Here is a 22,999-nt window from a genome sequence, read left to right as displayed (position 1 = left end):
AGCTCTGTGAGTTGAATCTTGAGTTGAAGGGTTTCAGCCTCCCTCATGAAGGCATTTTCTTCAGCATTCTTCAGCTTGATATCAAGCTTCCAGAGCTCCTGCTCCCTTTGATGCTTATCCTCCACATCTTTCCACTGCATCCTGAGCTGCTCCTTCCTCAACTCAAGCTCCTGATCCCTCAGCATATACTGCATTTTTGCCAGGTACTGCACAGTCTTACCAGAAGACAAGGATGCTAGTATTGACTCAGCCTCTTGACTCAAGTCGATGACCTGGCTTTGAAGTTGAGACTTGTTGCAAGTGACTGGGAGAGAACTTGCCTCTGTTGATGTTGTCTTGGATGATAAGGACCACAGGGTCCTCACAACAGCCTTCCCCTTGTGGGAAGAGCTAGATGATGATGATGCAGAGGAAATGACACTTCCAGTGGAAGTGGGGGGACAAAGGTATGGCAATTGGCAGAATGCAGAGTGATTATCTGAGAAAGGTGTGTGAGACTTGTGAGGGAGGGAAAATTGAGACTGCACTTCAGGAGTCAATGGCTGAGGATATGACTGCTGATTCATTAACAACAATCCATTAGTGATGTCCCAATAGAAACACACCTGATCACCATGAACTGACACCAAGTCCATGTTAACATCCTCTCCATCTCCAGAGCCAGGGTCTGTGCCCTCCAGATCAAAGATACTATTGGCAAATTCATCCCCCTTGTTCATGACTAGATCACCAACATGAGACATCCTCTTGTTGACTTCACCATCCTCCAGATCTCAATCACCATGCATTTCCTTGGTCCCAGTATTCAAAGGGGTACCCTCATCTGCCAGAGCAGCAGGTGACCCCACTCCCAAGTCTGAGGTCTTCTGCATACTGGATGATTTATTTTGGACAATGGCTAAAAAATCTTCAGCGTGATTTTTGTCTGGCTCAGAATTAATTAGGGTCAGAGTCAAAGGAGGGGTTGCCCTGCCAGATGGAATGCAGATCAGTCATACCAGGGTAAAGTGTTGAGAACAGCTTCTGTAATCATACACATCAGCAACTATAATCCCACTAGATTGATTGATAACTTATGATGGAGATTTGCATAGCTTGCATGACCAGGCATAATGCCTTCCCCTGATTGTTTAAAGCATGCACAGCACTTGCGATATGATCCCCTTCAGCCTAAATGATCATTAAAAAATCACAGATAAAATATGAAGAGGAGACTGATGTAGTGATGTGGTTGCCTATGCTAACTTGGAACTTAGCAGGCACCCACCATGTACATGTCCTTGTAGTAGGGATCATTCTTGAATACAACTTTGGCAATAATTGCTTGAACTTCTTTCTTGTTATGGCCCACTGGCCCCTCATCAGGTGAAGGTGGTGAGACAGTTGTGATCTTATCACTAAAAAGGATTCTCTGGTTTGCAGGATGGGTGAGCAACCAGTTGATGAGTATATCAGTATGAGGAATGTCCCAGTTGATGTTCTTTGGCTGAAGACCTTCTGTAGTAGATGCATCACCAGTAGTGGTGACAGCCTGCTGGCTGGATGAAGCCAGGTTCTTGCCCTTGGTTCTGCCACAAGTAGATCTACTGCTCAATCCATGACCAGAGCCTGAATTCCCAGTGGGTCTGTCAGATCCTCCTTGATGGGCTTGTTCCCTTGAAGATGCCATGGGCTGACCTGAGATTGCTTGCAGGTGAGCAGAGCACCAAATGCATGGTCATAGAGGAGACATAACTTTTCAAACTCTGCAAGACCAATGCCAGTTGCAGATGCCATTCCAGAACAATTCCAGAGCACTTCCAGCACCACCTTGAGCACCACTATTGTTAGCTTCTACAAGATAGTCTTGAAAAAGAAACTGTCAGATTCAGAGCCGGTCGACGTAGAATTCTACCATGGTCTCGCTTGGGTGTGGTACGTTTAGTTCCTTCTTCATTTTTGACCTCACTTAATTTCGTACAGTGAGAATAATATTACGGATGCAATTGACGAAACGTTCACTACAACGGACATCAGTCGTTTCTTTAGGTCATTAGGTGTCTGCCTCATGATCTCGACGTAGCTGTTCTCGAAGGTATGATTATGTCGAACTTTAACTTGACAATTGCCAGTTTGCCCTCGCACAGTGGGCTGACTACGGGAACATTTGCATCAAAGAAGGCAGGCGCGGGTAATCCCATGTCGTTATTTTCGTGTTGTGGTCCACAAAATAGACACGGTACGTGGTAGAAGTAAGACGCATCTCCCATCCGGAGGACAATGGACTGAGACAGCAGAATATTGGAGTCCTTGTCACGAACAACAGTTTGCCGACGAGGGTGTAATCAGGCTGTCGTGCGAGTACTGTGGTCGACACAATACAGTCGACCCTCTGAAGTGTACCTCTCCTCCACCCGGTTGGAAGACTGCCAGAGCCAATCATTGTAATATTATTGCCTGCAGCGATAGCGGTAGTTGCTGCGCTGGGCGGTGCAGTGGTCGATGGTGTTGGGTGAGTGATAGCTTGTGCATTACCAACGTCCACCATGTAATCAAGCAGGAGACGATGGAAGTGCAGATCCCTAGCAGCATTGGTCTCGCTGTCTTGGACGACATGGTTAATACTCTGGTTGGGACAAGGTTTGTTCCAAGTCGTCATTCGCGTATTGTAATCAACAAAACATGTGCGCCCAAGGGGGTCAAGACGGCGTTCCCAGCCACGTAGAAGCGGCCTATACTAATCAACAGTTGAATTGAAGACCCCTCGTCGGGCATCATCCGCTGATCCGGGTGAAATCCCTGAGGATGACTGGCTAGTGCCAAAAGAGCCAACGTCATGTGGAGACAGAGAAATGCCCCACTCGTCCAGGCACGTTAGCAACATCGTGCACTTGCGAGGGTCCAAGGATCGAGACAGGCCGAGAGACGCTGGTTGAGAGGTATCTAATGAGCTTTCCATGAACCTCAAGGTCATCATTATCGTTGAACTTTTTGAGATCGGGAGCAAACATCTCTGAATGCGGGCAAGTCAACACCCATTCAGGCGTGTGGGTATTACCAGGCAAAAGGCTCACTATGACTACCGAGATCGAAAGCTAGGACATCACTGATCCGCACGTTGACTACGCCAAGGAAACCCTGGCTGCGTCTCTTGAATTTGCGCTGATCCAATATCTGAACGACAACAACAGAAGACTCTTTGACATTTCTATTCAGTTGAGATTTGAAAGATAACGATGGTATTGAGTAAAGCTTCACAACTCACATGTCAAAGTTCTCGTTCCATCAAGGATTAAGAGTTTTCTTGATAATGCTCATCGTATGCATCTAAAAAGCGGAAGGCATCTCGTTTAGAGAGCCCGTCGGCAGTGACAACTGAGTTGCAATAGGCATTCAGAAATAGACTCGACGAGTTACAAGACCCACCCGTTACACTGACTTTCCTCGCGTTGTATGAGTGGACATCGGACAAAGCGAGATGTCGTCTTTTCCGCTGGGCCCTTGTGGACAATCCATCGGCAGATGCCGAACACAAACCGGAAGTAAAAAAGTCATACAACAACCGGTCGAGCACACATCAGTCTGGCAGCAGCGCCAACGATGAGTGCGCACCACCGTGGCGATGACTTGGAGGACGACTACGTGCCAGATGATTTGGTAGCATCATCTGGGGAAGAAGAGGATGCTCTCGCGTCACACGTTCCTGCCAGTGACGACATTGGCGGCCTTCTGAGCGCGGACGAGGACGCGGAGCAAGAGTCAGCCGCACTAGCAAAGAGAAAGCGGAGAGAAAAGGAAAAGGAAAGGAAGACCAAAGTGGGTCGATACGCTTAGCAGTAGAGCACAATCCTCACAGGACGTTTCTCATTCTCCAGAAGAGAAAACTGGTGGAGACCAGAGACGACGACGAGGCCCCTTCAGTGGCAGCACAACCTCCACACGAACTCGCTGGCTATTTATCTTCCATTCAAGCCAAGGCATACCCTGCCAAGTCTACACTGGAGCTTCTGGATATATCTATTCCAGGTGAGCTACGAGGGTCTGGCCTTTCTCTCCTAGGTTTTGATTGAACCACTAGATAGAAACCTCAATTGTGGACACGACATCATGGACGGAATCGAGGTCATTGGACCGTCTAGTCGAATTCATCATCAAAGGTACATTGCCCAATGCTAGTCCTTTTCCACAACAAATCTCTGGTACTTCTCTACAGTCCTTCCACCTCTTCACAAGAGGCTGCGGCAGCGGCCGAAAGCCTCTGGCTCACCGACGTTGCTATTCATAGCTGGTGCTGCCTTGCGGGTGGCGGATATCACCAGAGTTCTCAAGGATAGGAAACTCCGTGGTGAGAAGGGTGGGGACGTTGCTAAGTTGTTTGCCAGACACATAAAGTTGGAAGAGCATGTTACCTATCTCAGACGGACAAAGATAGGTAGTGCTGCTGGCACGCCGGCACGAGTTGGCAAATTACTCTGTGAAACAGGTAAGGGTTCCCAGCAAATATGAAATGTATTGTGCTCAAAGTTCCCAGACGCCCTTTCCGTGGCCCAGCTGACGCACATCATGTTGGATGTCTCCTATCAAGATGCGAAGAAACGCAATCTATTTGACATACCGGAAACTCGCGATGAAGTTATCCGCTCTGTTCTTGGGGCACCGGAACTGCTCCAAGGCATCAAGGAAGGAAGGATCCAGGTCGTCTTGTTTTAGCGGGCGACTACTGCAATACATATTTGGTCTCGTCACATACATAATGCGGCTGCCCAGTGGAAAAGTAGTGTAGCAATTGTTAAAATCCCTTCGGGTTGACTCTCAGCGTCAACTAGAGGGCTTGTCAACATCAGCACGAAAAGTATAAAGGCGTGAATACCGACTCTTGTCCACTTCGGCACCTTGTGAATGCCCTTACGATAGCCGCTAGAGGTAGGACTGAATACCGTGTACTTGTCCCGCGGGTGCATTTCATGTTCTCTGGGAAGTTGAAGTGCACGGTCCTGATGGGAAACAAAACATGGGTACGTCGGAGAAAGCAGTTCACGACAGAACATACCAAGGCATTGCATTGGATGCCACTTTCCCGTACGGCTTCAATGACCGCGTCAACTCTCTTTAACCGCGCACGGGCATTTGCTTTCCTTGTTGGTGACAGTTTCCATGGTACTTTCCTGTTGAATTATTAGAGTGTGTGACGAACAACAAAAAGCAAATATACGATACCAGAGCAAACCGCCAAACGAGACGGACGTTGGACGAAACGCACCCAACATGTGTGGTCGGAGGCGGAGGACAGGCCGGCGGGAACCTAATGCCGGCTTCCCATTTCAAACTCCGACTCCCGAGCTCTTTGTGGTACAACCGACAGTGACACGCCTTCGACGATCTCAGCGAGGTCATGGCAGTGGAAACACAAATCATGCAGACTTCTGGTGCTCACGCAATGAACGATAGCGTTGACCTGTCCATGTCCAATGGCACCAAGGAACCCACCCTCCGGTTTGCAAGTGGGCTTATTCTGCCTCCCCCAGAAATCAAATGTGAGGGTCTCGTCGCCCCCGGGGTCCGTGCATTACCAGCTAACATCGATTCTGTAGCTGTTATTGACAGGACTGCTCTGTTTGTGGCCCGCTCTGCCAACCCGCCGATGTTCGAAGACAAAATTCGCGAAAACCAGCGTCAGGATCCCAAGTTCTCGTTCCTCAACCCTGCCGACCCTTATCATGCTTACTATAGGCATCGAATGGACAGAATATCTGCTGGTGAGGAATTGGAGGAGGTTCAACCCGAAAAGGAAAGGACCGAAGGTGTGGAGATAGCTAAACCACCAGAGGACGTCGGGGTCGAGCCTCCTCAACCCCAATTCGTTCTGGACATACCCAACATTACTTCCATTGATTTGTACGTTTATATACGAATCCTATCGCAAGCTCTATATTAACGTTGGATCAATTCAGGGACACCATGAAATTGACTGCTCTCTTCACCGCCCGACGCGGGCGCGGCTTTCTGGCTGCTCTTTCGCAAAGAGAGGGTCGGAATTACCAATTTGACTTCTTACGTCCAAATCATTCGCTCTTTGGCTATTTTAACCGTCTTGTAGAACAGTACCAGAAAGTACTGTACCCGAGCAAGGAAATGTTGGCCCAGCTCCATGAACGGGCGCAGGAGGGTGCCCAATGGAAAGCCCTCGAACAGTCCAGGAAATATGCACGGTGGGAGCGGCTGAAGCAGGAGAAGGACAAAAAGAGGCAAGACGATCAGGAGGCCGAGAAACGTACGTATTACACATTCGATAGATTGAGGCGGTCAACTCAAAAAATTTATAGTCGCGTTTGCGGAAATTGATTGGCACGACTACGCTATAGTCCAAACGATTGAATTCACTGCGGCAGACGCAAACACAGAATTGCCTCCGCCGATGAGTCTCCAAGAGGTTGAAAACATGACATTGGCGCAAAAGAGGATGGCCGCGATGATAATGGAAAACACGGCAGATGAGATAGAGGCACACCGCGCAAGACAAGCTGCTGCAGAAGCAGAAGCAGCCGCTGCGGTAGGCTCGGCTGGTGCTGCTGTGGTTACAACAACAGATAATTTGGACGAGGACGCAGCCATGGAAGAAAGTGAAGATGAGGATGAGGAAGCGCAGCGCAAGAAACGAGAAGAAGAAGAGAGAATGAGAGAGTTGGAGCGCGCCAAGGCCATCCAGGCCAGTGCTAACGTTGCGGGTCCGATGAAGATCAAGACGGACTACGTTCCAAAGCGTTCGTTTACATTTCCTTCGGCCGAGAGGTATCTGCTGACGATCATCACTCAGTCGGCTCTAAGAAGAATGCGACACTCACGACTTGCGCCATTTGCGGCCAGCAAATTCCAGTGGACGAACTCGACGAGCACATGCGGATTGAGTTGCTGGATCCCAAGTGGAAATCTCAGAGGGATGCTTTGGAAGCTCGCAAAGTACAGGCTTCGGAGCTGATGCGCGGTGCGAACGTCGTCACGTCGCTCAAAAACCTTGCAAGCACGCGTGTCGATATATTCGGTACAGGGGCCGATGAAGAACGTAGGAAGAGAGAGGAAGAGGAAGAACGTGCTCGTCGCAAAGAAAGAGAGAAGGTTGTGTGGGACGGTCATACGGCGACCAAAGTCAGCACGATGGACAAATACTCGACGAATGTCAACTTTGACGAACAAATTGCTGCAATTCACCGTGCAAAGGGCCTTGGCCCACAAGAACCTAATGCTATTGGTCCGGGCATTGGCCCTGCTGCCGCTCCACCTCCCCCGATAACCACCCTCCCCCCGCCACCCGCCTCGCTACCTGCTCCTCCTACTCAAGCGACAACCGCTAATCCAAACTTTGCTACCGCTACTGTGTCATCCGGACCTCAGCCGGCGTCAGCGTTTCAGCCACCTCCGGTCATGCTTCCCCCACTTCATTACCAGGGTCTCGACGCTGTGCAGCCGTTCGGGTTCCAGCCTCCACCTCCTGGCATGCATCCTCCACGCATGCCAGGGCCACCGCCACAGACAGGGACGGTGCGAAGCGCTGACCAAGTCGAAGGGCTTGAGGAACAACCCCAGGTTAAGAGACAAAAGATTGCTAAACTTCCAGGAGGGGCACTCTACCCTGAAGCAGACTGGATCGCCATGCATCCCTACACTATATCGCTTAGCATCCAACTTCCCAGCGACCCTTCGAAGCCGGAGTGGAAGTTGGACGGACAAGTTGTGACGGTGTCTGACCTTCCGCTCACGCTTCTTGTATCCACTCTCCGTGATCGCTTCCTGCAAACCACGGGGAGCACCTTACCTGCCTCGAGAATTCGGTTGTCGTTCATGGCCAAAATGTTGACTAATTCCAACACCATTGCGTTCTACAATCTGGAGGATGAGGATCTCATAGTACTAAGCGTGAGTGCGGAGAAGAAGAGGAGATGAAAGTGTATTGTGACTCGTGTAAGGGGGCACTGACTACGTGGGGCCCCGGCATGTTGTACCGTACTACACTCAATTTTCGTATACAGATGCGTGTCGCAGGACATAAGTTACCGTGGGAACGAAAGGAAGACGATAGTGATACACGTATATGATCTAGATCGCCAAACCATATGCAGGAAATGCTGCATGGATGCTGTGACAAAGCTGAAACAAGAAAAATATCAATAAAACCCTACGAACGCAACCCGGATGAGAAATCGACGACGAAATCAAGCCTGATAACCTAAAACCCGAAGTGACGATGACCAGAATAATACACGATAAACCCAGAAAGTGAAGGTTGTGAGATGCCTCTGCCCAAAAATGACAAATTCGACGACGACAACGTGAGGTAAGTCGTAAGAATGAAACGTGATTCCGTGGCAATTCAGTGGAGCACGACTTGGCTGTAATAACGTGTGCAATGGACGGCGAGTGGTGATATGTGCGTGGAAGTCATGTATACATCATGCGGAGGCGAAGATCGCGGTCGCAAGATGGGAGATGGAGGTGGGAGTAGAAAATGGCCGTGAGAGGAATCTGAAGTGCAAGAAGATGGCATGGAAGAGTCTGACTCCTCGCTCCCAATGATCGAGTCCCTGTCTACGGGGACCATGTCCCTCAGCCACTCATCATCCTGGCGAGAGGGCCAGCGACGGACGGAAGATTTTCTGCAAAAGATGCTGTTTGGAGATGATAGATAGTGCGAGTTTACGAGCGAGGGAGGTGTCGGGGCAGCGTCCACCAGCTTCCTAGCGCACCCGAGCGAATAAGAGAGAGAACGCCTCGATCGGACGCGAACGTGCGACTGCATGTCGATCGATGTACAGATTCCAGGATATCTCCCACCAGAAAGAGTCCTCAACTAGTGGGATGTCAGTTCTCGTCGCTGAGAACACTGAGAGGGGAAGGATGTCTTAGGGGCGACAACGGCGTTGACGGGGGTCTCTTATATCGACGATTTCTCCGATTACAAATCTACCGCAGCTGCCCTTGTTGCTGACATAATACTCACAGTAGATGGCTGGACCGACCGAAGACGAAATTAATCCAATACCATGCCAGACGGAACGCCCGGGGCATGTTACATACACAGCTCTAGCTCTATTACACCCAGGGAAAGCAGGAGTCTATGAAGAATCTACACTCACGCACATACCGCGACACGCCTCCAACACGCTGAGTCACAGTACTCGCCGGCACAGAAGCCCCACAACAAGCACGAGCAGCACGCAGATCACAGTATCCAGTAGCAGCGGCGGTCGTAACGTACTACGGCGGGCGGGATTCAGCGCGCTAACAAGGTTAGATTGATCCCACGTTTCCGGCACACGCTCTGGATCCTGTCTGATCGCAGTTGGCGGGGATGTGCCCGGCTGTGTCGAAGACGTTTCAGGGTTATTCCTGGCCGGGTCATCGGAATTTGCCAGAAAGAGATCCAGGGACTGAGTGCGTGTGCGCCCGGGTAATAGGCTCGTTCTCCGGAGTCTCGCCAACGGATTCCGGGGAACCATCGACTTTAGAGGGGAGATCTGGAAGACACTCCAGATTACTCAATCGGCACTTGGGGCACACCCACTCGCGAGACCTAGTCATTCGCATCATTCAGATCAGGAGTTGCCACGGCTAACAGGAGCATGCTGCTTACAGCTGAGCCAGACGCTTCCGCTCCGAGATGGGATACTCCACCGAGCCCACCCCATTGGCTGCTTGCCCCCTCAGAGGGAAGAATGCCTTGGAGGCCGAGGATGGCTACCGCAGTCGTCAGACATTATTTTTAGTGAGACCAGCAAGCATGTACCTGTCCTTACTCCCCAGGCAGGCTGCCACTCCTCTTCGTGGTCTTGAGAATCAGTCAGTCTAGACCTGCGTAGAACCAACGAGGCTTCGGCACCTACAATTCGTGAAACTGATGCAGATCTGGAACGTTTGGGTCTCGCTAACGCGGATAGTTGTTGGTCAAACAAATTCCCATACCTTGGTATTAAGCTCAAAGCGGCCGTTTGGCGTAAGCATCATGAGTGATGGCGGTCTGAATGGGTATTCTGCGGGCAAGAGAATGCGGAAATGGTACAATCCACCCTCAAACTCCGTCCCGATGGGCCCTCTTAGGGTGCAATGCCACTCCTGCAATCCAGGATAACACGTAATTATCTGCTCCAACGCGACGTGTACTTACGAAGATATCGTCCTGAATGTTCAACGAGGTGAGTGACTGGGTGCGAACCGATAATAATTTGGAGGGTCCTACCTCGAGTGGTGCAGCATGGTAGTCTGCACATAGATCGTTTGCGAGTTCTCTGGCCTCCTGCATGATTCGCTTGACAGCTTCAAGAACCGGCGCTCAATACTCGGACTACGAATAAGAATGGACTCTGAAGTATACCAGTGTTGTTTCTATTCAATGGAGGCATTGCTTCGATGAAGCGAGGCGGCGGGAGGGTGAGGACTGGTAAGGACGCTCAAGTTGCAGTATGCACCCGGAATAATGCAACGTGGAGCAGGGGGCCTGGCACGTGACCAACTCTACGCTGAAACCCTTCATTCAGACTGGAAACGTTCGTTCACCATGGTTCATATCGCGAATGTCAAGGTCAGGCCTCGCAAGGGTGCGTTTTTGGGCAGACACTCAAAGTTGTCGAATACTGAATCCCGTCTAGTCACAACACCTGTTCCATGTCGAAGCGAGCTAGTTGCCATGCTTGGATGTTGGGCTGCCACGGGTGACGTCCTTTCGACTGACCCCAACAGATGCAAAATGGTAGCCGAGACGTTGTTCCAATGCATGCGGACCGCGGTGAGTACATCGACGGGTTCTCATAACAAAAGAACCGTCGCTGACGCTCAGCTCTCCCCCGGTCAGCCCGTGGCGGGTAAACCTCACAAACCCGCTATCAATTATCACCTCAGTAAACTGAGCAAAAAATCCAAATAGAGCGTATGTTATCGATTCCCTAATGCCGATTCTGCCACGATACGGCCCACGTTGGAAGCAACCCCGTGTCCCTCACGGTCAACGTTCATACGCGTCTTAATATGAACTTTCGAGGGAGTTGTTTGTATGTGACGCACAACTGGCCCTACCATTCAATCATTGGTGCAGATTGCCGTGGACGTTGGTCATAATTAGACTAGCCGTGTTAGACGTTGTTTATATCGTCAGAATCGTGATGCAGACGTCTTGTCTCTAGACGGTAAGTCTTGTTAGTTGACGAGTCCGTGAAGCCATGGCGTGAACGGCCAGAACGTTACGTCCCTCATGCATATGTCCCTGGGAAGGTGTGTCCTAAATACTGCTTTGGAACGGCATACGCCAGTGAGACATAATCAAAACACTACCTGCGGGGACCAGACACACTCTACGCTCTTCATTACTCCTTCCTGAGGATTTCCATGGTCAACCAAGACAAGGTGGCCATATTCTGGGACTTTGGTCGGTGCCATTTACGTCCCGGAAGGTGTCTTGTAATCCACCAGCGCTACTTGTAGAAAATTGTTGTCCTCCCTCGACGCAGGGATTGGGATATGATATTGTGAATAACATCGGGCGCATGGCTCGCATATTTGGATCCGTAACCACCTTCAAAGCATACCTGGACATATCGAGCCAACCTCCCAAGTCCACAGCTCTTCGTTCAGAGCTGCAGCTATCCGGCGTCTCGGTGGTAGATTGTCCTCACAACGGCAAGAAAGATGTTGTTGACAAGATGGCCATGGGTATGTTCGTGAAATACTTTCGGAGCCTATTTCGCTGATAAAATGCCGTCAAGTCGATATGTTCGCTTTTGCTGTTGACAACCCTGCACCCGCTACTGTCATCCTCATTGCTGCGGATAGAGACTATGCCTATGCGCTCTCTACTCTTCGTCTTCGTAATTACAAGGTTGTATTGATCACTCCTTGTGTCTCGACCTGTCTCGAGGCTTGTGCCTCGTTCGTCATAGACTGGAATGTCGCCCTCACGAAGACTAGAACAGAGTCAAAAAATGATTCCGTTCGGCGACCATATGTTGACATTGAGGCCAGTCTTTTCGATAGACTCTCACAGGAAGTTTCCCAATTTGGCAAAAATTTGACTGTGATCTCTGCCCCGCTAGAAGCCATAAAGCCTCAGCGAATCAATGCGCAAGACTTTGCTCCGTCCATCCGTTCCCGACAATGATGCCTAACGTTACGAGTGAATCCAAGTTTGCTCAAGGGTCCTCAGAAGGCGCCAACCACTGCACTAGCGGGAATGATGATTCCTCGGTTTCCGTTACCCCTGCACCAAAGGTGCCTGCGTCCCCCCACCACTCGTCTTTGACTCTGCCGTCTCTTTTGCGCACACACAATATTCGTTCTGACACGGTTACGAAGCCAAGCGGCGAGGTTTCACGACTTGTCACGGGGACCCCTCTAATACAATCCGACACCTGCCTCAGGGTGTCTGATGATGCAGATGCAATCACCGAGCGTTCCGATTCATTTGTATCGAATAGTGTTGAAAACCGCCGGTCCTCGAAAGATGAGCCACCGTCATCCCTCCTGACAGGTTCTCTCAGTGACACTTCCCAGAAGAAGTTGGTAGACATGCCAATACTCGAAACAGCGCGGGTTGTGGCTCCGTTGTCCAGGTCGAGTCCGCCCAAACCTGCTGTAGGCAGTAAGATCGCGAGAGCCTTTGGTCTCGCCAATGGCAATCATCACCCAGCTGATGATCTGACTGCTGGGAGGAGCTCTTCCCCCCTTTTCCATTCTAGTCTGCATGGGCTGCCGTAACGACAGTAGTCGTAACATTCCTCCGATGTCGGCGAACGGTGATAACAACACCGGTGTTCCTGCAGAGGACACCTCAACGAGCTGCCAAAAATTTACACCTTCTCTGAAGGCGACTAGCCTGCCCGTGGAAAGACAAAGCACACCCACAAACCCAGCGGGGGGTGTCTCAACAGAGCCCAGGGATAGTGACAACTCTTCTGGTGTCTCTTCTCCTATTTTCCGTGCCACATTTAATGTGGTTCCTGGATCTCCGGCGCTCTGCCCACTAGCTTGGCCTGCAAGCGATATGCCGACAAACACGGCGACAGAACAAGCTAATCGGCAACAAATTCGATGGCAATTCCTCCCATTGATACGAGTCCTAGTCGCGGATCGTCATAGGAGGGTTTTTCGTTCCAATCGCTCTGATGTTGCAATGGCGGTTCTGCAAATTGACAAGAATGCGTACAAGCGTGTCGGAGCAACTAAATTTAAGCATTACACGTTCCATGCCGAGCGAGTGGGTTTGGTGGTGCTCGGCGGCGCAGAGGGTGATGCATGGATTGCGTTGCATCCAAAATGGTTCTGCGAGACAGAAAGGACCGAATATCAATCCATCGCATCGATGGAGGATGATTTACGCGCTGTGGATGGAGACACAGAGCAGATAGTGGCTCCGTTGTCTGGGCCGAGTCCACCCATACCAGCTATAGCCACCGATCTCGCCACAGCTCATTGTTTCCACAAAGGTGATCACCCACCAGCCGATATTTTGACTACCGGTAGGATCTCTTCACCTTTTAGTCAACCTAGTCTGCACGGGAGTCGCATTCCTCCGATTTCGGCGAACAGCGATAACAACACCATCGTTCCTGCGGACAAGAGCTCAACAAACATCGTACCTTCCCAAAAAGAACCTACCCTGTCCACGGAGAAACAAATGACATATGCAAACTCAGTGGAAGGTATCGCGAAAGAGCCAATGGGCAATCGCAATCCCTTTAGGATCTCTTTCCCCGCCTCACATGCCGCATTGAATGTGATTCCTGGATCTCCGGTGGCTCAGACACAAGCTTGTCCCGCAAGCGATATGCCCACAAGCACAGCAACAGGACAAGTTAATCGAAAACAAACTCGATGGCAATTCCTCCCATTGATTCGAGTCCTAGTCGTGGATCGGCGTAAAAGGATTTTTCGCTCCAATCACTCCGATATTGCAATGGCACTTATGCAAATCGACAAGAATGCGTACAAGCGCGTTGGGGCAACTAGATTTAAGCATTACATAACCCTTGCCCAGCGAGTGGGTTTGGTGGTACTCGGCGGTGCGGAGAATGATGCATGGATTGCGCTGCATCCAGAATGGTTCAGCGAAGCAGAAAGAACCGAATATCAATCTAACACGGCGATGGAAGGTAATTCGTGTGGAGTAGATGGAAACCAGACCAGTACTTCCAGAGAAATTGGTGCCGGCTGTTTTCAACCCTTGGTGGATATTCTGGTACAATTCCATCAGTCAGGTGTGCGACCGGTGTTACGGTCACGGATCGGTCAGATGTTAGAGCCGACCGTCTACCAAGAGGCAGGAGTGCCCGGCTTCGCAGAGTACGTTGCTCGTGCTGCCGAAGTAGGTATTGTCATGTGTGGCGGGGTAGGGGGTTATGCTTGGATACGCTTACATCCTGACGTTGAAACGCAAGTGAATGACACCTACCACATGTGATTTGGTGCGTCCTCTGGGTGGATTACCAGCCAAAGGGGTACCATACGTCTATGCAGTGTAATGTCTTGTTGTATATTTGTGTACCGTCTGCATTCAACAATTATATGTATGATTGAGCTCGAAGGTAAGTGTGCATCCAATGACGCCGTTCCTGTCCTCAACAAGACTTTCTAACCGTGTCCTTTCTTCTTCGGAAGCATCATGACTTCCGGAGGAGCCCAATTGACCTCGCTCGCTAGTATTTCATAAAGCGGCGAGCTGGGGGCATATTCTTCTATAAGTTTTGTGATCTTCGGCAAGTCCGCCATTCGGCGTACGGGGCTGAATATCCAGGGACAGAGCTCCAAACATTTCTACACCCCGCTGCTCACAAGCCTCCTTACACTACTCGGCGAAAGACCATCGAACATTCGCTTATAATGAGTTGTATCCCTCCCGATCAACGTTCATACAGACTAAGAACTTCCAGCGAAGGGTGAAGATCAATGATCGTGGACGTCGGTCATAATTAGATCAACCATATTAGACGTTGCTCATATCGTCAGAACCGTGTCCCAGACTGGTTTTGTCTTTGACTAGTAAGTTTGGTTAGTTGGCGATGCAGTGTGTCCATGGCATGAACAGTCGAGTTATGTCCCTGGGAAGGTGCACCTACTACGTACTGCCTTGGAACGACACATGCCAGTGAGACATAATCAAAACACTGCCTACGGGGACCAGACACACTCTACGCTCTTTATCACTCCTTCCTGGGATTTCCATGGTCAACCAAGACAAGGTGGCCATATTCTGGGACTTTGGTCAGTTCTGTTTACGTCCTGGAAGGTGTCTTGTAATCCACCAGCGCTACTTGTAGAAAATTGTTGTCCTCCCTCGACGCAGGGATTGGGATATGATATTGTGAATAACATCGGGCGCATGGCTCGCATATTTGGATCCGTAACCACCTTCAAAGCATACCTGGACATATCGAGCCAACCTCCCAAGTCCACAGCTCTTCGTTCAGAGCTGCAGCTATCCGGCGTCTCGGTGGTAGATTGTCCTCACAACGGCAAGAAAGATGTTGTTGACAAGATGGCCATGGGTATGTTCGTGAAATACTTTCGGAGCCTATTTCGCTGATAAAATGCCGTCAAGTCGATATGTTCGCTTTTGCTGTTGACAACCCTGCACCCGCTACTGTCATCCTCATTGCTGCGGATAGAGACTATGCCTATGCGCTCTCTACTCTTCGTCTCCGTAATTACAAGGTTGTATTGATCACTCCTTGTGTCTCGACCTGTCTCGAGGCTTGTGCCTCGTTCGTCATAGACTGGAATGTCGCCCTCACGAAGACTAGAACAGAGTCAAACACTGACTGCGTCCGGCGACCATATATTGATATTGAAGCCAGTCTTTTTGATAGACTTTCACAGGAAGTCTCCCAATTTGGCAAAAATTTGACTGTGATCTCTGCCCCGCTAGAAGCCATAAAGCCTCAGCGAATCAATGCGCAAGATTTGCTCCGTCCATCCGTTCCCGACAATGATGCTAACGTTACTAGTGAATCTAAGTTCGCTCTGGGGTCCTTGGAAGGCATGGACCGGTGTACCAGCGGCACTGGCGACTCGTCAGTTTTCGTTACCCCCGCCCCAAAGGTAGCTGCTTTCTCCCCTCACTCGTCCATGTCCCCGCCATCTCTTTTGCACACACACAATATTCTATCCGAAGCCGTTTCGAAGCCAAGCAGCGGGCCTTCGCGACCTGTTACAGAGAACCTCTTATCACAACCCGACATTTGTCTTAAAATGTCTGGTGATGCAGATGCAATCACCGAACATTTTGATTCATTTGTACCGAACGGTGGTGAAAACCACGAATTCCCCAAGGATGAGCCATCGTCACCCACCTCAACAGGTTCTCCCGTTGTGAAAGCGCCACCACTACGGACTACCTCCAATTACTCTTCGAGCCCTCATTCGGTACCCCTGCTCAATCCAAGACCAAACATGTCATCGACAACTTCTACCTTGTCGGGAACAAGGACAATCTCGGGTGGAACCATTGTCTCCATTGGTGACAGTTCCCGCAAGGTAGAATTGGTAGACACTCCCAAATCCGAAATAGGGCGAATGGCAGCTCCACTGTCTAAGTCAAGTCCGCCTAGACCTGCTGTGGGCGCAGATCTTTCAACAGCTCATTGTCTCCCGAAATGTGATCATCCGCCAGCTGATGATCTGGTTGCTGGGGGGAGCTCTTCATCCCTTTGCCAATCTAGTCTGCACGGGAGTCGTAACATTACTCCGGTGTTGGCGAACGGTGATAGCAACACTTATGTTCCTGGAGAGACGAGCTCAACAAGCTGTCGGAACTTTGTATCTTGCCCGAAGGGATCCAGCCAGTCCATGGAGAAACGAAGTACGCATGCAAACTCAGTGGAAAGTATCCCGGAAGAACTAGTGGGCAGTGACGATCCCTCTGGTGTCTCTTCCTCAGATGCCACATCTAATATGATTCATGGATCTCCGGTGGTTCAGATGCCAACTCGCCCTTCAAGCGTTATGTCCACAAACACAGCAACAGGACAGGTTAACCGGGAAAAAATTCGATGGCAATTCCTGCCATTGATTCAACAATTAGTTGCGGATCGGCGTAACAGCGTTTTCCGTTCGAGTCGCTCCGACGTTGCGGCACTTCTGCAAGTTGACAAGAAGGCGTTCGAGCGTGTTGGAGTAACTAAATTCAAGGGTTACATAACCCATGCACAGCGATTGGGTTTGGTTGTGCTCGGGGGAGCAGAGGGTGATGCATGGGTCGCCTTACATCCGGATTGGCTCACCGAAGTTCAATCCAGCACCGCGATGGAAGGTGATTCGCGCGCAGCAGATGTAAACCATACCAAAATTTCCAGAGAAATCGGTGCTGGCTGTTTCCAGCCCTTGGTCGATATCTTGGTGCCGTTCCATCGATCAGGTATTCAACGGGTGTTACGGTCACGGGTCAAGCGGATGTTAGAGCCAACCGTCTACCGAGATGCAGGAGTGCCCGGGTTCAAGCAGTACATCGCTCTTGCTGTCGAAGTAGGTGTTGTCCTGTGTGACGATGCAGACAGCCATGACTGGATACACTTGCATCCTGCCGTTGAAATGCAAGTGGATGTCACCTACCACGTGTCATTTGGTGCGTCCCCTGGGTGAACCACTGGCTAAACGTGATGTGCCTATGCAATGTATTGTCTAGTTGTGTATTAATTGTATACTGTCAGCATTCAACAACGAAATGATTGGGTTCTAGGGTAGTGAATACGCGTTCGATGTCGTCGTTCTCTTGTAGGTCTTCAACAAGACTGTCCACAAGTGACCTTTCCTCCTCGGAAGCATCACGATTTTCTAAAGGAGCCCAATTCACTTCGCTCGTTAGTATTTCGCAAAGTGGCGAACTGGGGGCATATTCTTCTATAAGTTTTGTGACCTTTGACAAGTCCACCATGTGGCACACGAGCTGGATGTATTTTTAAAGATGCACCCGAGGACGGAGCTCCAAACACTCACTTCTACACCCCGCTGCCCAGGCGCCTCCTCACACCACTCGGCGAAGTCTACCGGACATTCGGTCATGAGTCGATCTAAGAGGTCTTCCATGTCGTCTCCGATTTGCACCTTGATGTAACCCCTTTGTTGAAACAAGAACTTCACAGGTGCTGGGCGAGCTCTTAGGATGAAGTCAGCCGGGGATGATTAGTGGCCATTCGCGTCAAGCTAGTCGCACCCATGGTGATGCAAAATCTCTCTTAACTTCCCTACCGTACGATTAATATTATTGGACCGGCATTCTCTTTCCGGTCGCTCAGTCAGCTATGATATCCGACAGCAAAAGAGAGACTCGTGCTCACATAATAAGACCGGTGGTAGCATTCATCATCGCTTCGAAGGTTAGCATTTGACCGTGACCTTTTGTTCGTTCTGCCTGTATTACTTAGCTCCTCAGCCATGGTCGGTAAGGATCACTCACTCTGGCAATAGCATTCTCTATGTTTTCCTTGGGAACTCCTGCTTCCTTGGCTCTGCGTATTGCCGTAGCCAACATGGAATTTTCTTCCGGCCTCATAGAGCCACCGACTATAAAAACGTTGATCAGTCCTACAGCTCCGGTTGTCGATCACGGGATCACAGACTCTTGGCCGCGGTTATAATTTCCTGTCAGGTTCAACCTCAAAGTTAGTCGGGGGTGACTCTGAGAAGTGACGACAAAGAACGACGTACCATCGCAGCCTTCCCGTACATCTTAGACTTCTTCGCATCTTCTAGTCCTTTGCGCTGTTTGATTTTTGACCACTAGGAGTCGGTCGCACTCCGAAAGCAGATTCAATTATTGATAGGAAAACTTGCGTACCTTGTTATGACCTGCAAAACACCCAGGTGTCCGGGTGAACGTCCGTATAGATAACAGGTTAGGTTTTTTCGGCAGGAAGCCAGAGTGTAGCATTACACTTTACATTCACACCAAGTCAACTTGGTTACTATCGCGGAGCGGAAAACGGAGACCAATTTCAAGTGCCGATTCTATTGGCAGGGTATCAGTAGCTACTGTATTGACATTGCGACCAGGGGTAGATACCGGTCCCACATTGTGTGCACCAGTTGTTGCATCGCGAACTATATACACTTCGTAGTAATGGTAATAGCACTTAACGCGCTCGACCTTAAACTTTGTTGTTACAGCTACGAGCAAAGATTATATATATGATGTGTCTCCAACAGTTTTCACGGTTGTTTCCGCGCGTGAGAGAGGTATTCCCGGCGCGCCTGCCGCGCGGACTGCACTCGCGAGATCGAGGTGGAAGAAAGGTGTGTCGAGGGGGACCAACGGCGCAGCGTTGCTTGGGTTGCCTCCTGACACCGGCAGTTCCATGATCTCTGGTGCCTCGATGTCACTCGTCGGGATCTCATTATCTTTTCCCCGATCTCCTCTGAGGGGGCCACGGTAAGGTACCACAGGAGCAATTTCTGGAGGAATGTCGGATGCAGGGGTGCTCGTGCCAAACCCGCCAGCAATTAGTGCCCGACGGGACCACGGAGAGAGAACGGAAGCAAAATGAAACTAGAACGCGCAATGAGTCGACTTGAGCGAAACCCTTGATAGGACCACACTGACCTCGACAGGATGGTTAACCCATCTCTGCACCTCATTCCGAGTGTCAATCAGCGCTTGTACAGCGGTGGTGTCGATGTGAGGTCTGCGGTGTTGTTCCTTAGCTCTACCTGAACTGCAGTTGGTGTTTGGTGACTTACACTACGGAGAAATCTAGGACTATCGCATGGAGATCCGGCTTTGCGTCGTTGGCAGCCTTGGAGGCAGCAAGGTCTCCATGAAGCGGACCAGGATCGTTCCAAGGACGGTCGCGTAGTTTGATCTTGCCCACGTCTATGCCCCGTCGTATGTGCTCCTTCACATAATCGACAACAGCACTGTTGACAATTGAGCAGTTAGGGTAAAGATAGCTTTCCTCCAGGCGATAGATGATGACACCAGGCGAAGGCGGCTCAACCTTGATATCGGAGTTGGTCACACCATCGGCGCGAAGAGGAAGGAACACCTCGCGACTTTTTTCTGGGTCCCGCGGATCTGACACCTTGACCTTTCCGAGGAAAGAGCCGCGTGGATGCGCAATGCGGAGGAGCAGGAAAGCGAGGGACGCGCATATTGAGGTATAAATGCCGTTCTCGATTGTGGAGAAGACGGTCACCAGGACCGCGGCAGTCCAAATAAAGAATTCTATTGGTGAAATCCGCCAGAACGTGTACACCTGCGATGGTGCTGCGACGAGGTCCGCGACGGCATGGATGATGACCGCCGAAAGGCCGGCACTGGGAATCCAGTAGAACGCCGGGGTAAGGCCATAGAGCGCAACAATAACCACGACCGCAGTGAATATTCCAGCGATAGGGGTGCGGACGCCGGACTTGGACTTCAACGCAGAACGTGAAAACGATCCCGTGGCGGGGTAGGCGTGGAAAACACTGCCGACTGTGTTCGTTACTCCAATGGCAATCAGCTCTTGGTTAGGATTAATCTTGTAGCCGTTCACTCGACCAAAAGCTAGGAGGGTGTTAGTATACAGATAAACAAGAATTAAAAACGATGCTTTCCCACATTTCGAAATAGCGATATGCTCCAAGAGCAGGATGATGGTAGCGACGGGCAGCTGGGGAGCAAGAGCCTTCAGAAGCTCCGTGTCGATGACTGGAGGGCCGACATCCTGAAACCCTCGGGGGACGTTTTGAAGGATCTTGATTGGATATTTTCCAGATTTAGACTTGTGGTCTCTACAGTACAGCCATGCAGCAATGGTCAACACGATGATAATGAAGGCGTTCCTGGAAACGGAGACGAAAAACATTGCACGGCCTGCAGAAGGTAATCTGAACGTCGTGATAAGAGGAATACTGCGATTACACCTACGGCTCCTTGGATAACGATCCGAGATTCTATTGCAAGCTATGCGAATGATGTAGAGCGCAGCAAGCCCTGGCAGTCCCCACGCAGCATCAAGAGTGGTTCTAGGTAAGCCTTTGAGAGTGTTGATGATAACCTCATACGTAGCGGCCCTGGTACTGTTGTAAACGTCAGCGTAGATCACCAGAACACGAGGAACATCCAACCCACTTGAATCCGGTAATTCCCATCAATCCTGGGACTTGACCAGCAACTATGTTGATAGCTGAACCGGTCATGAAACCGCTCACAGCGGGTAATGGAATAAATTCTACGATCCATCCTAATCTCAACAAGCCGATGCCCAGAACAATGAAACCACATATGAACGCCACCGTCGTCGCAATCTGTGGGCCGCTCCATTCGTTGGGATGCTTTGAGTCGACGGCTGCAATGATCTGCGCCACAGTCAAAGACATAACTGCGACGGGGCCGATAGAAACATCTTTGGACGTGGCGAAGAACTAGGGGGATGGTTATTTTGGACCATGGGGTTGGCCCAAGGACTCACGCAGTAAACGAGGACTCCGACGAAAGAGGAGTACAGGCCGTACTGAGGGGGGAGCGTAGCAATCTGTCGAGAGATGTCTTTTAAGTGATTGTTCGAGCCTAGAAACCCGGTGGATATCTTACCTGGGCGTAAGACATGCTCTGAGGCACCAGGACCAATCCGACGGTGAGACCAGCAATAAGGTCACCAGTCAACCAGCCAGTGTCTGAGAACGGTGAGGGGATATATATGAGATGGTAAGGAGGCCGCCTTACTGTAGCGAGTGATCCACCCAAGGATTGGGAAAAGGCTGGTAAGATAGTCAATTACCTAGCCATCTGTAAGTGACCCAAAGAGGGGGAGGACAGTACAGTAACCACCCACAGCGCGTTTTGGATCTGTCGCCCGGGTCTTGATGTAGTTGGCGGTTGTAATGACTGGGGCCTCATCTTCAGGGCGTCCGACAATTTTTCCGGCGATGTGCTTTATTGTGGAAGCCATGCGAGGAACAAGTTAGGGGAGGGGCGAAGGCTGGGTTGGGTGTCTGTTAGTCGTGAAAAATATTCTAAAGGCAAAGTGACCAGAGAGGTACGAGACTCCCTAATGACGAAAGGGCGAGTTGAAGAAGTGCATACACACCTCTCTGAATGGCCGGTGATCAGTGACCGTACTGCCAACGATAAGTCGGTCTGATTCCTGTAAATAAAACTGATCAGCCGTCTGCAAGGCCCAGAGGGGTCAAGCTACTGGCTGTGTGTGGTGCCAGCCTATTTTATACCAGTCACCAAGTGCACAGAGTACTCATCGTACTGTGGCGAATGTCGACTAAGCACGCCATTCGCCACGGGAGTGACGCGTCTCAGTAAGTCAGTAACTGATGTTCGCTGAGCTTGGTAATTCTGTCATCAATACATGTTTGCTCAGGGCCGCCATCATTATTTCTATCCTGGTAGTCTATATGGGTATTCCAGCCCTTAAAGCTTCCCCGTAATACACGGTATTTCTCCGCTCAAGTTTGCAAATAAAATAATGAAGAACTCTAGCGCTGTCGCACGGTTACAAGGACTAAAACGCTCACAGATGCATGATAAGCAGTTGGAATTTTCAGCGGACCAGGAGAAACTCAAGTTTGGCGTCTCGACGCATACCAGACGCCCCACGGACCGAGGCACGCACACGTAGCCACGCCAAGTCCTGATTGTTGTCCATTTTGGCTACGAGAGACACCGCTCTCTCCTTATTGACAGAACGGGTCAACGGGAACGGACCACAGTTCGTCGTAGTTCGGGAGTATTTACTTGTACCGCATTGGGCACAAGGCACGTTGGTACAGAACGCGAACGCATACTAGGGCTCCAGCCTGCTCCAGACGAGCTGTGTATATGGACGTGTCACGTACTTGACAGTCATGAGGTTATCGTTTCGTCGCCTGAGCGCAAGACGTCGAAAGTCGCGCAAAACGCGTTTGAGATTGCGACAACTGTCATGCCTATGGTTTCTTCAGGAGCTAGGTGGATCAGTTCTGTCAAACGATGGCATATGCAGGCGACAAACTAACCTAGGCTATCGGGCAAACCCTTGGCGGTAGTCAGGCGGAACCGCCCGCATGGCTGAGGAGC

At 50.5% G+C, this 22,999-nt stretch overlaps 11 protein-coding genes across 11 annotated transcripts; 5 read left to right on the top strand and 6 right to left on the bottom strand.

Annotated features, from left to right (window-relative positions):
• Window positions 1–2,098: 2,098 nt before the first annotated feature.
• F5J12DRAFT_374228 (uncharacterized protein) lies at window positions 2,099–3,001 on the bottom strand. The gene has a single exon (XM_051739095.1). It carries the CDS (start codon window positions 2,636–2,638, stop codon window positions 2,135–2,137), a length of 504 nt encoding a protein of 167 aa, XP_051603377.1. The 5' UTR covers window positions 2,639–3,001; the 3' UTR covers window positions 2,099–2,134.
• Window positions 3,002–3,517: 516 nt separating this feature from the next.
• Window positions 3,518–4,689, top strand: F5J12DRAFT_763037 (U3-containing 90S pre-ribosomal complex subunit-domain containing protein; the record flags this gene model as incomplete). The annotated part of the gene is made up of 5 exons (XM_051742149.1): window positions 3,518–3,795; window positions 3,855–4,005; window positions 4,062–4,136; window positions 4,193–4,468; window positions 4,511–4,689. The coding sequence occupies exons 1-5, from the start codon at window positions 3,580–3,582 to the stop codon at window positions 4,687–4,689; spliced, it is 897 nt and encodes a 298-aa protein (XP_051603376.1). The 5' UTR covers window positions 3,518–3,579.
• On the bottom strand, window positions 4,657–5,284 carry F5J12DRAFT_374213 (mitochondrial 54S ribosomal protein YmL31). Its single transcript, XM_051739094.1, has 4 exons — window positions 5,197–5,284; window positions 5,030–5,144; window positions 4,854–4,973; window positions 4,657–4,801 (listed from the first exon to the last, which is right to left on the bottom strand). The coding sequence occupies exons 1-4, from the start codon at window positions 5,244–5,246 to the stop codon at window positions 4,769–4,771; spliced, it is 318 nt and encodes a 105-aa protein (XP_051603375.1). The 5' UTR covers window positions 5,247–5,284; the 3' UTR covers window positions 4,657–4,768.
• Window positions 5,285–5,440: 156 nt separating this feature from the next.
• On the top strand, window positions 5,441–7,917 carry F5J12DRAFT_888865 (Pre-mRNA splicing factor PRP21 like protein-domain-containing protein; the record flags this gene model as incomplete). The annotated part of the gene is made up of 4 exons (XM_051747291.1): window positions 5,441–5,874; window positions 5,931–6,250; window positions 6,303–6,740; window positions 6,794–7,917. 4 exons carry the CDS (start codon window positions 5,441–5,443, stop codon window positions 7,915–7,917), a joined length of 2,316 nt encoding a protein of 771 aa, XP_051603374.1.
• A 214-nt stretch (window positions 7,918–8,131) lies between these two features.
• On the bottom strand, window positions 8,132–8,906 carry F5J12DRAFT_374184 (uncharacterized protein). The gene has a single exon (XM_051739093.1). The coding sequence runs from the start codon at window positions 8,768–8,770 to the stop codon at window positions 8,345–8,347; it is 426 nt and encodes a 141-aa protein (XP_051603373.1). The 5' UTR covers window positions 8,771–8,906; the 3' UTR covers window positions 8,132–8,344.
• Window positions 8,907–9,140: 234 nt separating this feature from the next.
• On the bottom strand, window positions 9,141–10,370 carry F5J12DRAFT_903319 (UBC-like protein; the record flags this gene model as incomplete). Its single annotated transcript, XM_051748389.1, has 9 exons — window positions 9,141–9,252; window positions 9,277–9,332; window positions 9,403–9,544; window positions 9,605–9,690; window positions 9,768–9,799; window positions 9,855–9,876; window positions 9,934–10,083; window positions 10,208–10,284; window positions 10,343–10,370. The coding sequence occupies 9 exons, from the start codon at window positions 10,368–10,370 to the stop codon at window positions 9,141–9,143; spliced, it is 705 nt and encodes a 234-aa protein (XP_051603372.1).
• Window positions 10,371–10,525: 155 nt separating this feature from the next.
• On the top strand, window positions 10,526–10,891 carry F5J12DRAFT_714375 (uncharacterized protein; the record flags this gene model as incomplete). The annotated part of the gene is made up of 3 exons (XM_051740888.1): window positions 10,526–10,565; window positions 10,617–10,753; window positions 10,820–10,891. 3 exons carry the CDS (start codon window positions 10,526–10,528, stop codon window positions 10,889–10,891), a joined length of 249 nt encoding a protein of 82 aa, XP_051603371.1.
• A 458-nt stretch (window positions 10,892–11,349) lies between these two features.
• Window positions 11,350–14,504, top strand: F5J12DRAFT_763028 (NYN domain-containing protein; the record flags this gene model as incomplete). Its single annotated transcript, XM_051742148.1, has 5 exons — window positions 11,350–11,389; window positions 11,446–11,673; window positions 11,727–11,908; window positions 12,824–12,935; window positions 13,356–14,504. 5 exons carry the CDS (start codon window positions 11,350–11,352, stop codon window positions 14,414–14,416), a joined length of 1,623 nt encoding a protein of 540 aa, XP_051603370.1. The 3' UTR covers window positions 14,417–14,504.
• A 672-nt stretch (window positions 14,505–15,176) lies between these two features.
• F5J12DRAFT_714914 (NYN domain-containing protein) lies at window positions 15,177–15,927 on the top strand (the record flags this gene model as incomplete). The annotated part of the gene is made up of 3 exons (XM_051740914.1): window positions 15,177–15,216; window positions 15,273–15,500; window positions 15,554–15,927. Coding segments are annotated over 3 exons (642 nt in total), but the record flags the coding sequence as incomplete, so codon positions are not given.
• Window positions 15,928–17,624: 1,697 nt separating this feature from the next.
• F5J12DRAFT_374078 (transcriptional regulator TACO1-like protein) lies at window positions 17,625–18,937 on the bottom strand. The gene is made up of 8 exons (XM_051739092.1): window positions 18,788–18,937; window positions 18,658–18,729; window positions 18,570–18,591; window positions 18,407–18,513; window positions 18,288–18,361; window positions 18,164–18,229; window positions 17,947–18,106; window positions 17,625–17,896 (listed from the first exon to the last, which is right to left on the bottom strand). Exons 1-8 carry the CDS (start codon window positions 18,878–18,880, stop codon window positions 17,657–17,659), a joined length of 834 nt encoding a protein of 277 aa, XP_051603368.1. The 5' UTR covers window positions 18,881–18,937; the 3' UTR covers window positions 17,625–17,656.
• Window positions 18,938–18,949: 12 nt separating this feature from the next.
• On the bottom strand, window positions 18,950–22,257 carry F5J12DRAFT_919043 (sulfate transporter family-domain-containing protein). Its single transcript, XM_051749238.1, has 11 exons — window positions 22,020–22,257; window positions 21,765–21,911; window positions 21,656–21,710; window positions 21,524–21,606; window positions 21,402–21,464; window positions 21,062–21,354; window positions 20,858–21,009; window positions 20,549–20,803; window positions 19,687–20,494; window positions 19,550–19,631; window positions 18,950–19,495 (listed from the first exon to the last, which is right to left on the bottom strand). Exons 2-11 carry the CDS (start codon window positions 21,879–21,881, stop codon window positions 19,130–19,132), a joined length of 2,274 nt encoding a protein of 757 aa, XP_051603367.1. The 5' UTR covers window positions 21,882–21,911; window positions 22,020–22,257; the 3' UTR covers window positions 18,950–19,129.
• Between the last annotated feature and the right edge of the window lie 742 nt (window positions 22,258–22,999).

This window comes from Pisolithus orientalis, assembly GCF_024613125.1.
Source record: "Pisolithus orientalis strain OTSU chromosome Unknown F5J12scaffold_4, whole genome shotgun sequence".
Classification (NCBI taxonomy): domain Eukaryota; kingdom Fungi; phylum Basidiomycota; class Agaricomycetes; order Boletales; family Pisolithaceae; genus Pisolithus; species Pisolithus orientalis.
Note: the sequence above shows the minus strand (reverse complement) of the source record. Positions and strands in the feature narration are given on the sequence as shown.